The following is a 14,325-nucleotide window of genomic DNA, read 5'->3' on the forward strand; positions in this document are numbered from 1 at the left end:
TGGTTCCAAAACGTACCGCCTCCTACACACAATAGTACCTGGTTTCAAACCAACACCTGTCTCCTACACACAATAGTACCTGGTTCCAAACCAACACCTGTCTCCTACACACAATAGTACCTGGTTTCAAACCAAGGCCTGTCTCCTACACACAATAGTACCTGGTTTCAAACCAAGGCCTGTCTCCTACACACAATAGTACCTGGTTCCAAACCAAGGCCTGTCTCCTACACACAATAGTACCTGGTTCCAAACCAAGGCCTGTCTCCACGCAACACAGTACATGGTTGTAGTGAGTGCAAAATGTGTGCAGTTGGACAGTTGTTGAACAACTTCGCTACATTCAATCCGTAGCGCTGAAGATTTGTGTTATAGCACAATTTCAATTTAAAGGTAATTTCCGATTGATGCAACGTTTACCGTGAATGCAGTTTCTGCGACCGCGGGATTATTGCATTTAAATCGTGCTATAGCGAGGATCTTCCGCGCAACAGATTGAATCTAGGCCATAATACAAGGTTGATACATCAATAAATCAATGGGATTCATAATTTTATTCTATATAATACACAAAAGTCAGACAGAGTTAATTTGTAACAATGCTTATTACTGCACTAGCCCACAAGAAAAGTACATTTCCTAGGGTTCTATTCAATCCAAATCACGGAAGTTCAGCGTTACAGCGTAATTGAAATTTAAAGGCAATGTTTCTGCGTTAGCGGAGACTGCATTCATGGTAAACGCTGCATATGACAGCTCAATCTGAAATTACCTTTACACTTCTATTGCACAATCTGTAACGCTTCCCCGATACAGATTGAATAGAGCCCTAAATTATTGCTCAGTAACAAATAAAATTGGTCAGCTGGTGTCAGAGGTTTTATAAACAACTTTACAGGGGTCCCTTCGACAGTATTTATTCATACAGTTAGCTGTTTCCACATGTAACTATAAACATTACAAAATATATCATTCAAAATAAATAGATATAAAAACAATATCTGTATAAAAGTTACCCCTTTCTTGCTGCTGTTATCCATATTCACTTAATATTGATAAGGAAGTAATATTGTAAGTAATATGAAATAAACTCTAAAATTGTGCTCTGAGTTAGTTTGAAGATGACTACACAGTTATACCATGGTTATACTTTTCAATAGGGTTCAGTTTGTTTTTCCCTAAACTGCAATGTTCCTTCCTGGGTTAACAGTCAGTGTCTAATAGTGTTAAAAAAATTCTGTCACACCAGCATTGACTCATCTCCATTGTTTCAACTGTGGAGAGCACAACGCTAAGGTTTCCCTATTTGTGTCCATCTGGGAAGGATTTAAATGCAAAAAAAAAATATATATATAAACTATATTGGGTGGCGGCACAACTGTGGCCCCTCATGATGAGTTCAGATTTTTTGTGGCCCCCACCCCCATCAAAGTTGCCCATCCCCTGAACTATACAAACACATTCCCACTGAATTCTGGACCACCTTGAACTTTTCCATCACGACAGTTTGCAAACCTCTGTTACCACCTTGAACTTTTCCATCATGACAGTTTGCGAACCCCTGTGTTATGCTACTTATCCTGCATACACACATATTACAGTATAATGGTCAAATGACCTGTTTAAAAATGTCCAATATGTTTGAGCAGTTTCATAATCAGTGAACTTTTCCCTTTGCCTCTTTTGATTCGAAGACCCTAGAGAGTACAGTGCACAATACTGTTAAAGAATTCTACTCCTTTAAAAACAAGCACTAAGTGCATATAGTTCCTACATGGAAACACAGACTGGATAAATTGCCCTAAAAGTACATTCAAATGGCCCAAATGTGCCCAACATGAATTTATAATCTAACATTTCCCTTTTACACTTCATTACCATGAGGATGTTAAATATGACCAGCAAATAGAAACCTTTTACTCTTATAGAAGTACAGTATGTGAAACCTGGCCCAGGAAGCACGATTGTGCTGTATTCACTTGTATCCTGCTGATGGCAAGTCGAGGCAGTGCGGTACTTGGTATTCGACCTAATAAGCTACAATAGAACAATAGGTGTTGAAGCATTGACAGTTATGGTTAGAAATCCAAATTATTCAAGATGTGTCTCATGTTCACTACTGTTTTTGAAACAACTTATTGATTGAACAACTTACTTATCGATAGATAGATTATTGGAATATCTACACAAGCTAAACCTAGCATCACTACTCAAAGGCCATCATTTCAAAAAGCTGTGAGAGCTACTCTTTACTAACTACATGATCTTCCTCAGAGTATAGTCTGACTGCAGACAAGATAAGGGATTGACAGCGCCAGTTAACACAGTTCTATGTGAGAGCTCCGTTCTGTAACACACTGAGTGTGTGTGAACACATCTTTCCTAACAGTATAATAAATTAAATGGTCCAACTCCACTCAAATAATACCCTGTGGTCAGAGTACAGTCCAGTACAAAAATGATTCTTTTTCGGTTGGTCATCCAAAGATGTTCCCTTGGTTCTGTCACATCAATGTCAGAAGGAAGATGAGGCTGAGGAAGTAATGAGAGATTTGTTGGTTAATTCACTCTTAACATCCCCATTATTACAAAACATAATTACAACTCGTACAGAAATATTTACATATACTTTCACTACCGTTCAAATGTTTGGGGTCACTTAGAAATGTCCTTGTTTTCGAAAGAAAATACATTTTTTTGTCCATTAAAATAACATCAAATTGATCAGAAATACAGTGTAGACATTGTTAATGTTGTAAATGGCTATTGTAGCTGGAACGGCTGATTTTTTATGGAATATCTACATAGGCGTACAGAGGCCCATTATCAAATCACATTTTATTTGCCACATGCGCCGAATACAACAGGTTTAGACATTACAGTGAAATGCTTACTTACAAGCCCTTAACCAACAATGCAGTGTTAAGTAAGAAAATAAAAGCAAATAACTCAACAGCAGCAGTAAAATAAAATAACAGTAGGGAGGCTATATACAGGGGGGTACCGGTACAGAGTCAATGTGCGGGGGCACCGGCTAGTCAAGGTAATTGAGGTAATATGTACATGTGGGTAGAGTTAAAGTGACTATGCATAAATAATAAACAGAGTAGCAGCAGCGTAAAAGAGGGGGATGTGGTGGTGGGGGGGGGGGCAGTGCAAATAGTCCGGGTAGCCATGATTAGCTGTTCAGGAGTCTTATGGCTTGGGGGTAGAAGCTGTTGAGAAGCCTTTTGGACCTAGACTTGGCACTCTGGTACCGCTTGCCATGCGGTAGTAGAGAGAACAGTCTATGACTAGGGTGGCTGGAGTCAATTTTTAGGGCCTTCCTCTGACACCGCCTGGTATAGAGGTCCTGGATGGCAGGAAGCTTGGCCCCAGTGATGTACTGGGCCGTACGCACTACCCTCTGTAGTGCCTTGCGGTCGGAGGCCGAGCAGTTGTCATACCAGGCGGTGATGCAACCAGTCAGGATGCTCTCGATGGTGCAGCTGTAGACATTTTTGAGGATCTGAGGACCCATGCCAAATCTTTTCAGTCTCCTGAGGGGTATAGGCTTTGTCGTGCCCTCTTCACGACTGTCTTGGTGTGTTTGGACCATGATAGTTTGTTGGTGATGTGGACATCAAGAGACTTGAAGCTCTCAACCTATTCCACTACAGCCCTGTCAATGAGAATGGGGGTGTGCTCAGTCCTCTTTTTTTTCCTGTAGTCCACAATCATCTCCTTTGTCTTGATCACGTTGAGGGAGAGGTTGTTATCCTGGCACCACATGGCCAGGTCTCTGACCTCCTCCCTATAGGCTGTCTCATTGTTGTCGGTGATCAGGCCTACCACTGTTGTGTCGTCGGCAAACTTAATGATGGTGTTGGAGTCGTGCCTGGCCATGCAGTCATGGGTGAACAGGGAGTACAGGAGGGGACTGAGCATGCACCCCTGAGGGGCCCCCGTGTTGAGGATCAGCGTGGCAGATGTGTTGTTACCTACCCTTACCACCTGGGGGCGACCCGTCAGGAAGTCCAGGATCCAATTGCAGAGGGAGGTGTTTAGTCCCAGGGTCCTTAGCTTAGTGATGAGCTTTGAGGGCACTATGGTGTTGAACGCTGAGCTGTAGTCAATGAATAGCATTCTCACGTAGGTGTTCCTCTTGTCCAGGTGGGAAAGGGCAGTGTGGAGTTCAATAGAGATTGTATCATCTGTGGATCTGTTGGGGCGGTATGCAAATTGGAGTGGGTCTAGGGTTTCTGGGATGATGGTGTTGATGTGAGCCATGACCAGCCTTTCAAAGCACTTCATGGCTACAGACGTGAGTGCTACGGGTCGGTAGTCATTCAAGAAAAAGTCCAGTGTCTGTGTTCTTTTGCCCATCTTAATATTTTATTTTTATTGGCCAATCTGAGATATGGCTTTTTCTTTGCAACTCTGCCTAGAAGGTCAGCATCCCGGAGTCGCCTCTTCACTGTTGACGTTGAGACTGGTGTTTTGCGGGTACTATTTAATGAAGCTGCCAGTTGAGGACCTGTGAGGCATCTGTTTCTCAAACTAGACACTCTAATGTATTTGTCCTCTTGCTCAGTTGTGCACCGGGGCCTCCCACTCCTCTTTCTATTCTGGTTAGAGACAGTTTGCGCTGTTCTGTGAAGGGAGTAGTACACAGTGTTGTACGAGATCTTCAGTTTCTTGGCAATTTCTCGCATGGAATAGCCTTCATTTCTCAGAACAAGAATAGACTGATGAGTTTCAGAAGAAAGTTATTTGTTTCTGGACATTTTGAGCCTGTAATCGAACCCACAATTGCTGATGCTCCAGATACTCAACTAGTCTCAAGAAGGCCAGTTTTATTGCTTCTTTAATCAGCACAACAGTTTTCAGCTGTGCTAACATAATTTCAAAATGGTTTTCTAATTATCAATTAGCCATTTAAAATGATAAACTTGGATTAGCAAACACAACGTGCCATTGGAACACAGGACTGATGGTTGCTGATAATGGGCCTCTGTATGCCTATGTAGATATTCCATTAAAAATCAGCCGTTTCCAGCTACAATAGCCATTTACAACATTAACAATGTCTACACTGTATTTCGGATCAATTTTATGTTATTTTAATGGACAAAAAAATTGCTTTTCTTTTTAAAAAATTACCCCAAACTTTTGAACGGTAGTGTATGTAGGCTAATTTCATATATAATTATGTATAATAATTGACAGCCGTTATCATCAATTGGTCACACCAACAAATTTGAGGAATGCATCCTTACTGAAATGTTTACGCTTGGTAAAGAGGTCCCGTTGTCTCTTCAATAGGTTCTGCAGAACAAGAAGAAAATGCTGATTTTCTTTTATGTATTTTCACCAGAACCTAAAGAGGTCAATGTGTCATAATGCTACAAACATCATATGTGTTTCTCTATCATCATGCTACAATAAGTGTAATGAATGACAATGTTAGTTTATAATGAGATGGTAGACGTGAGCCCTACCACGAAGGGGCCTCTTCTGTGCCTTGCGTCGATGCACCATGACTCCAATGATCAATACTGCAGCGACCAGAATAACTGCCAGCACAGAGAAGCTGGAAATGGCTGCCAGTCTCCAGACATCAGATCTTTCCTTGGTAACTGTGCCTGAAAGGGGACATATTGGTCAAAGAGGACAGTTTTAGGCAATTAAGCATTGGTTTTTGTTTGATTTAATTGTAAGACATAAGGTTGACTGTTCCTTAGCTAAGGATTTTACTTACATGTGTTACATGAAGGAGTCTTTGGATATTGCTTGCATGATGAGCAGGATACGCATTGGTCTATGTCCGAACTCCAGAACTCTGAACTACTGCATAGGTCTGTGAAAAAACATCAAATGGAGAGACTTAATGCTTAATTCTCTGACAGCTTTTACCCCTTTTAATGACAACAATTTGTGACTTAATTTGCTCATTGGGAAATGTTCCTCTACCTCACCAAAACAAATGAACTATTTCCTTCAACATTGGTCAATGAGAACAATGGATCTGCTTGAATAGTCTTTAGACAGAAACCTACAGTTGAAGTCGGAAGTTTACATACACTTAGGTTGGAGTCATTAAAACTCGTTTTTCAACCACTCCACAAATGTCTTGTTAACAAACTATAGTTTTGGCAAGTTGGTTAGGACATCTACTTTGTGCTTGACAAAGGTAATTTTTCCAACAATGGTTTACAGACAGATTATTTCACTTATAATTCACTGTATCACAATTCCAGTGGGTCAGAAGTTTACATACACTAAGTTGACTGTGTCTTTAAACAGCTTGGAAAATTCCAGAAAATGATGTCATGGCTTTAGAAGCTTCTGATAGGTTAATTGACATCATTTGAGTCAATTGGAGGTGTACCTGTGGAGGTCTACAATATTTTTTCTGAGGTCTTGGCTGATTTCTTTTGATTTTCCCATGATGTCAAGCAAAGAGGCACTGAGTTTGAAGGTAGGCCTTGAAATACATCCACAGGTACACCTCCAATTGACTCAAATGATGTCAATTAGCCTATCAGAAGCTTCTAAAGCCATGACATCATTTGAGTCAATTGGAGGTGTACCTGTGGATGTATTTCAAGGCCTACCTTCAAACTCAGTGCCTATTTGCTTGTAGACCTCCACAAGTCTGGTTCATTCTTGGGAGCAATTTCCAAACGCCTGAAGGTACCACGTTCATCTGTACAAACAATAGTACGCAAGTATAAACACCATGGGACCACGCAGCCGTCATACCGCTCAGGAAGGAGATGCGTTCTGTCTCCTAGAGATGAACGTACTTTGGTGTGAAAAGTGCAAATCAATCCCAGAACAACAGCAAAGGACCTTGTGAAGATGCTGGAGGAAACAGGTACAAAAGTATCTATATCCACAGTAAAATGAGTCCTATATCGACATAACCTGAAAGGCCGCTCAGCAAGGAAGAAGCCACTGCTCCAAAACCGCCATAAAAAAGCCAGACTACGGTTTGCAACTGCACATGGGGACAAAGATCTTACTTTTTGGAGAAATGTCCTCTGGTCTGATGAAACAAAAATAGAACTGTTTGGCCATAATAACCATCGTTATGTTTGGAGGAAAAAGGGGCATGCTTGCAAGCCGAAGAACACCATTCCAACCATGAAGCACGGGGGTGGCAGCATCATGCTGTGGGGGTGCTTTGCTGCATGGGGGTTGGTTGGTCGCAAATGGGTCTTCCAAATGGACAATGACCCCAAGCATACTTCCAAAGTTGTGGCAAAATGGCTTAAGGACAACAAAGTCAAGGTATTGGAGTGGCCATCATAAAGCCCTGACCTCAATCCTATAGAAAATGTGTAGGCAGAACTGAAAAAGCGTGTGCAAGCAAGGAGGCCTACAAACCTGACTCAGTTACACCAGCTCTGTTAGGAGGAATGGGCCATAATTCACCCAACTTATTGTGGGAAGCTTGTGGAAGGCTACCCGAAACGTTTGACCAAAGTTAAACAATTTAAAGGCAATGCTACCAAATACTAATTGAGTGTATGTAAGCTTCTGACCCACTGGGAATGTGATGAAAGAAATAAAAGCTGAAATAAATCATTCTCTCTACTATTATTCTGATATTTCACATTCTTAAAATAAAGTGGTGATGCTAACTGACCTACGACAGGGAATTTTTACTAGGATTAAATGTCAGGAATTGTGAAAAACAGAGTTTAAATGTATTTGGCTAATGTGTATGTAAACTTCCGACTTCAACTGTAAGTATGATTTATCTTATTGTAGATGTTTTTAAAACCTGCCAATAAAAAGGTATGCACTTAGTCTGTGGTCTGAGAAAGGAATTGTTTTTGCCCAATGATAAAGAAATCGTATGACATCAAGTCCAAAGAAATAGAGAAGATCCGAGAAACTGTGGGTTTCCTCTTCTTATGAAATTAGTTGGGGAATTCCTTTGAATTTCGCATACTGATGCACTTACGTGCCAATTAACATTACTCATTGGCTTTGCGTGCACAAGCATGGTGAGATGTCGTGTGTGAATGGCAGGATGTGTGTTATCAAGACGATTTCTGACACATTGTTTTGGCGTGTTTGACTTCTAGAGAAGGTGTGGGGAGACTGGGAGTAAACATTACCATAACAGCAGTGAACTGACAGACAAATATGTCGTAGACTAGATTTAAAATGTCTATGTTCCTTGAGAGACACTACAACGGAAACCACATATCCTTTTAGAGAACCCACAGACAGCAGTACCAGACTCATAAAAAAGAGGCATGTGTCAATTTATATCTAAGGTGATTAAGTATGGAAGAAAGGGTCTGCAATGTTAATTCAACTCGGTAAAGAATAAAGCCTGATGGTGAATTCAATGTAGTGATCACAGCGCTTAACAAACTTGTCGATAATGTGATGAAACGCCTGTTACTTTACAGAGTTCGGGTTACTCTGACACTGCTTGTCAGGCTTGACGTCTCCACGTCATTAGATTCACTCATTGAAGTGATGTAAAGTGTCAATGAGATAAAGCCTATAGTTTCCTCTTCCTTGAGCTTGAAGGTCACACAAGGGTCTAGTCAGTGTAATCAGGTGTTGACAATGTGGTTTGTCACTTTGTAATTCAGCATATAACCACATGGACAATGTACTTTGAGAAAATGGTTTGTTACCGGACCAAATTTGAACGAATCATAGACGTTTATGTTTCACAAGTTTGGACAGCAAAGTACAGTACAGTACAGTAGAGTGAAGAACAGTAGAGTACAGAGAAGTACAGTACAGTACAGTACAGTAGAGTACAGAGGAGTAGAGTACAGTAAAGAGAAGTAGAGTAGAGTATAGTACAGCACAGTAGAGTACAGTACAGTAAAGAGAAGTAGAGTATAGTACAGTACAGTAGAGTAGAGTACAGTAAAGAGAAGTAGAGTACAGTACAGCAAAGAGAAGTAGAGTAGAGTATAGTACAGCACAGTAGAGTACAGTACAGTAAAGAGAAGTAGAGTATAGTACAGTACAGTAGAGCACAATAGCGTAGAGGACAGTATAATGTACTGTACTGAACTATACTTTACTGTACTGTATTCTACTGTACTGTACTGTGATGTGCTGTACTGTACTGTACTGTGATGTCCAAACTTGTGAAACATGGACGTCTATGATTGGTTCAGATTTGGTCTGGTCCGGACCAACCAAATTTGGTCTTGTTTGGGGGCAGATCTCATTAGAATAATAGCCAGTGTGTAGAATAATACCCATATATGCATAGGATGATATTACGTATTTCTACCTTTGTGTACCTTTTTCAGGATACATCAACATGAAGAGAATGCATAATTATGCATTTCTGTGTAGTACAGATCAGGGACCCATGATGTAATTCCATTACCGTAATTCTGTTAACGGGTGTAAATCCACTTCACTTACTGTAGTTTAATAACCAAAATAGTTTTTTTCTAACTCAAGGTGTCATGTCATAGCAGATACCCCATTCGTTCTGCAGACATCTTTGAATCTTTATTCAGAGCAGATAATTAACAGTTTTTTCGAAAATGTGGTCGCATAAAAAACTGAAGGACATTTTGCCGTAATTATGTTACCAAACTTTGTATCTGCACAGTTCTTCCAGTAAATGTGTTTTTATGAAATGTTGTTATAAATTGTGCAAAGTAGTCCTTGTGCATCAATGGCTTTTGTTTGGCATACATTTTAAAGTGAAAAATCTGAGTCTGAATTGTTTTCCGTGGAATTGCCCATCAGTTGCTTTGAAACTCAGTGAAACAATACCATAAGGTCAGAACTGAGTGACACAATGATGTAAGACAAAGGTGTGAGATGAGAGTGCAGGAAATTGGAGACTTGATGTTTCCATGGTAACATACTATTTATGAAGAAGCAGATTATGCATGTTATCAGGAATTGTTGTGGATTCTCATCTTTGTCTGACTTCCAGGACTGTTCATGTTAGAATTGCTGAGTGATCATAAGCAATCAACACATTTTGGGTAGTGACCTGCAAAATCCCAAATTCACCCTTGGGCCCTGGATGAAAGCCCATTTCAGCATTAGCTACATTGTTGCCCTGGTCTGGACAATACTGAAACAGTCTCACATGCATTTAAGACATAATACAATTTTTTCTGATGCCCGCTCATCACTAAGAGCCATCCTAGAAAATAGCCTCAATAAAGGAATTATTAATGTGCTGGTAATGTGAATGGGAAGCATTATATTGTCAAGTTCAAAGTCACCATTAATTATGCACATTTGTGGAGTTCACAATTTTACTTAAGAAGTTATAGCCTACATCCTCTCAAGAAAGTAAATAGGTTATAATGATTTTTGTCTATTGCCAACTATAAGTAGACCCATCCATCAGGTCTGTCCTTTTCAACCATGGGCATGGATAGAGTGAAATAAGGCGATTGGAATGCGGAACCGGTGAGAAGGCAGCTGGTAGAGGAAGCAACTCCATAAGCAACCCTTTCTTTTATCAGACTCCATTTGAGTAGCCATGCGATGACTCCATGACGGTCAGTGAAACAAGAATTCCCATGCGATTAAAAGTTAGATAAAATAAAGTTTCTTTAAAACGCATTTAAAATATCGTATTGCAATCGAAAATTTGTTTTTAAGTATTTTTATTTGCCTTACATAGATCAACGGATGTAAACACAATGAATACAATTCAAGTTTAGCTATATCCATAAAAGTTAAATTAAAAGTATTTTACTTACTTTGTTGCCCGTTCACTCCGTTTAGGTTCGCTACAGTCGCAATGATAAGTCCACAAAGCGCACAGATAATGTTTGAAGCCATGGTTCTTGTATAAACGCAATTCCCGAAAGTTAATCTGATGAAGAGCCAGTTTTGGTTTTCACCATGGAAAAGCTAGCCTCACAATGAGTCACCCGGAGTAGTCTGAGCCTTGTTTTAATAGAGTACACACCCACGCTAACAGTTCAACTCCTATGAGTCATTTCCTATGTACTGTACTCACATTCTCAGTGTATTGCGCGCGTAGCACAGCCATCCCGACAGGCAGGAAACTTTAGAATGATAGAACATTTTACTTTCGTTTATTGTAGTAAAGCGAAAAATGGCAATGTATCATCCACAATATGTATATTAGAACCAGCAGAACTAAATACCATGACCGCACCCTTTTTGATTTGCCCTTAGCCAACTTCAGAGTGCAAAATCTGTATAGTCTGGAATTAATAGTGTTCTCATTGTTATTACCACGCCTGTCTACGTCATTCACTGAGCACTGCCAAAAAACACAAGTATCTGGCAGTTGCATAGGTCTGGATCCCATAAGCAGTGGAGAAAAGCGCTTTACACTGGGGTTGAATACGTTTAGGGTTGTTTAAAACTTCACAGAACTTTTGTGATGCAAAGTTGTATTTTTCTGAGAAACACTACAGGGAAATTAATACAATTACAGAAGAGGATCCTCATCTTGGTTCACATGAGTAGGTTCTGCAGCTATTACAGTGTTCAATTTAACGTTTTTTTTTCGCTATCTCATATATATATATATTTTTTTTGTGATCCAATTGACATTTTTGTCATTTAGTAGACGCTCTTATCCAGAGCGACTTACAATTAGTGAGTGCATACATTTTTCATACTATGTTGTATACATGTGTGGTATATATTATTTTGTATGGTCATATGGTTGTATGTATATGTAACACTTGACTGTCAAAGGAGCTTGTTTTTTGCCATCCTCAGGAAGGAGCAACATCTGTAAAAACACAACGCAAAACCCCTCCTGCTATATACAGTATTGGGAAACCAAATGTTAGGCGCACAAGTGGGAACTGAAACACTCACAGACCCACATATATTTGATACTTCTGCTTTTTTAACAAGATCAAATGCTTTCCCATTATTAACCTGCCAAAAGGTTTAGAAGAGGTCAGAAAACCCCAAGATTAGGAAATGTATTCAACATTCAACTCAACTCATGATGCACAAGTGAACGTTTTTACTAGGAACGCACAACTTCTACACTGTGAAATACAGAATGATCGCTAGTATGTTCCAAACGACATGTATGTTCATAACATCACAATCAGAGCCCACACTGTCCACTCATTTATACCAATCCAAATATCCAGACAGACACAACATTACATCAAAATATTATAGAGGTCTTATTTTGAACCGATACATGTTTTTTTTGCCATTGACTGTAGATCACCAGAATCTCACTGTGGTTTTTTGAAGCCAGTTATGATTTTGGTTCTCACAGGAGCTAACGTCAAACGCATTACAGAGCTCTCATTATACTGTTTACATCATCGGAACTAAGTGTTCCGAGGTCCATTAAGGCAGAATATGGTTGTAACAGATGTTTTGAGACTAGTGTATGAGTAACCTTTAACAAAGTCGTCTTGGAGGACCTGGATGGGACAGCCCACTTAGTATGACACTCATGAGCTGACTATTCCATTGAAATGACGTAATCAGTAATGAGGCACTAAAACCTGCAGATGTTGTGTGTGACTGTAAGTCGCTCTAGGTGCTAGCAACAGGATTGGTCATAACTGGCTTAACACACTAAGATCTAGCCCAAGGTGATCCTTAACACTCCTTTTTGTGCTGATTCTGCGCCAAACTAAACTGCCAACTTTGTGTCGAATAATTCCTATTGACAATAGTAGGGCTCGACTTTAAGATTGTCCGGGGCAAGTAAAAAAAATAAGTGTCAGACAAGTAGTTATCTCAGTAGTTAACACTAGAAACAACAAGACTGTCATTTTAACTTCATGTGAATTAAACATTTTAATATCTGCATTTTTAAAGTCATGCCCCCCTCCATCTTTGACTTTTCCTAAATAAATATATTTAACACACTGACATTGTTAGAATTTCGATTTGTGTTATAAGCAGTTTTAGGAGGACATGTCATTTCCCCCCAGCCCTTCCTTCACCTGACAGTTGGCTGCCCATCTGATAATGGCCCATGGAAACTCCACCTAAACTATATAAAAACTAATTGCACAGATATAATAATTATAGCCTAAAGACAACATTAAATTGACAGTCTGATGGGTGACAATATTATAAATTGTGAATTGACGTGTGTAATTGACTAAGCTTAACCAAAAAGCAACATTTTCTAATCATCCTACAGAGGTTCATGCAGGTCATACATCTGTATCTTTATTTGCCAAATAACTGAGATGAGCTCTATTTCAAAATATCACTTTTTCCAAGAAAAAACCGCTGTTCAATGCGCTCCACACAGAGCACTGGCGGCAGCATATAGCCTAGGCTACTAAGCAACGACTACTAGTAATACAAATATATACAGTGAGGGAAAATAGTATTTGATCCCCTGCTGATTTTGTACGTTTGCCCACTGACAAAGAAATGATCAGTCTATAATTTTAATGGTAGGTTTATTTGAACAGTGAGAGACAGAATAACAACAACAAAATCCAGAAAAACGCATGTCAAAAATGTTATAAATTGATTTGCATTTTAATGAGGGAAATAAGTATTTGACCCCTCTGCAAAACATGACTTAGTACTTGGTGGCAAAACCCTTGTTGGCAATCACAGAAGTCAGATGTTTCTTGTAGTTGGCCACCAGGTTTGCACACATCTCAGCAGGGATTTTGTCCCACTCCTCTTTGCAGATCTTCTCCAAGTCATTAATGTTTCAAGCCTGACGTTTGGCAACTCGAACCTTCAGCTCCCTCCACAGATTTTCTATGGGATTAAGGTCTGGAGACTGGCTAGGCCACTCCAGGACCTTAATGTGCTTCTTCTTGAGCCACTCCTTTGTTGCCTTGGCCTTGTGTTTTGGGTCATTGTCATGCTGGAATACCCATCCAATGACCCATTTTCAATGCCCTGGCTGAGGGAAGGAGGTTCTCACCCAAGATTTCACGGTACATGGCGCCGTCCATCGTCCCTTTGATGCGGTGAAGTTGTCCTGTCCCCTTAGCAGAAAAACACCCCCAAAGCATAATGTTTCCACCTCCATGTTTGACGGTGGGGATGGTGTTCTTGGGGTCATAGGCAGCATTCCTCCTCCTACAAACACAGCGAGTTGAGTTGATGCCAAAGAGCTCGATTTTGGTCTCATCTGACCACAACACTTTCACCCAGTTCTCCTCTGAATCATTCAGATGTTCATTGGCAAACTTCAGACGGGCCTGTATATGTGCTTTCTTGAGCAGGGGGACCTTGCGGGCGCTGCAGGATTTCAGTCCTTCACGGCGTAGTGTGTTACCAATTGTTTTCTTGGTGACTATGGTCCCAGCTGCCTTGAGATCATTGACAAGATCCTCCCGTGTAGTTCTGGGCTGATTCCTCACCATTCTCATGATCATT

At 40.1% G+C, this 14,325-nt stretch overlaps 1 protein-coding gene across 1 annotated transcript; it reads right to left on the reverse strand.

Moving 5' to 3' along the window:
- Positions 1-535: 535 nt before the first annotated feature.
- On the reverse strand, positions 536-10,881 carry LOC311138665 (uncharacterized protein). The gene is made up of 5 exons (XM_084173445.1): positions 10,710-10,881; positions 5,741-5,839; positions 5,481-5,624; positions 5,259-5,307; positions 536-2,532 (listed from the first exon to the last, which is right to left on the reverse strand). Exons 1-4 carry the CDS (start codon positions 10,789-10,791, stop codon positions 5,267-5,269), a joined length of 366 nt encoding a protein of 121 aa, XP_084029571.1. The 5' UTR covers positions 10,792-10,881; the 3' UTR covers positions 536-2,532; positions 5,259-5,266.
- Between the last annotated feature and the right edge of the window lie 3,444 nt (positions 10,882-14,325).

Source organism: Coregonus lavaretus (genome assembly GCF_964263955.1).
Source record: "Coregonus lavaretus genome assembly, chromosome: 1".
In the NCBI taxonomy this organism is placed as follows: domain Eukaryota; kingdom Metazoa; phylum Chordata; class Actinopteri; order Salmoniformes; family Salmonidae; genus Coregonus; species Coregonus lavaretus.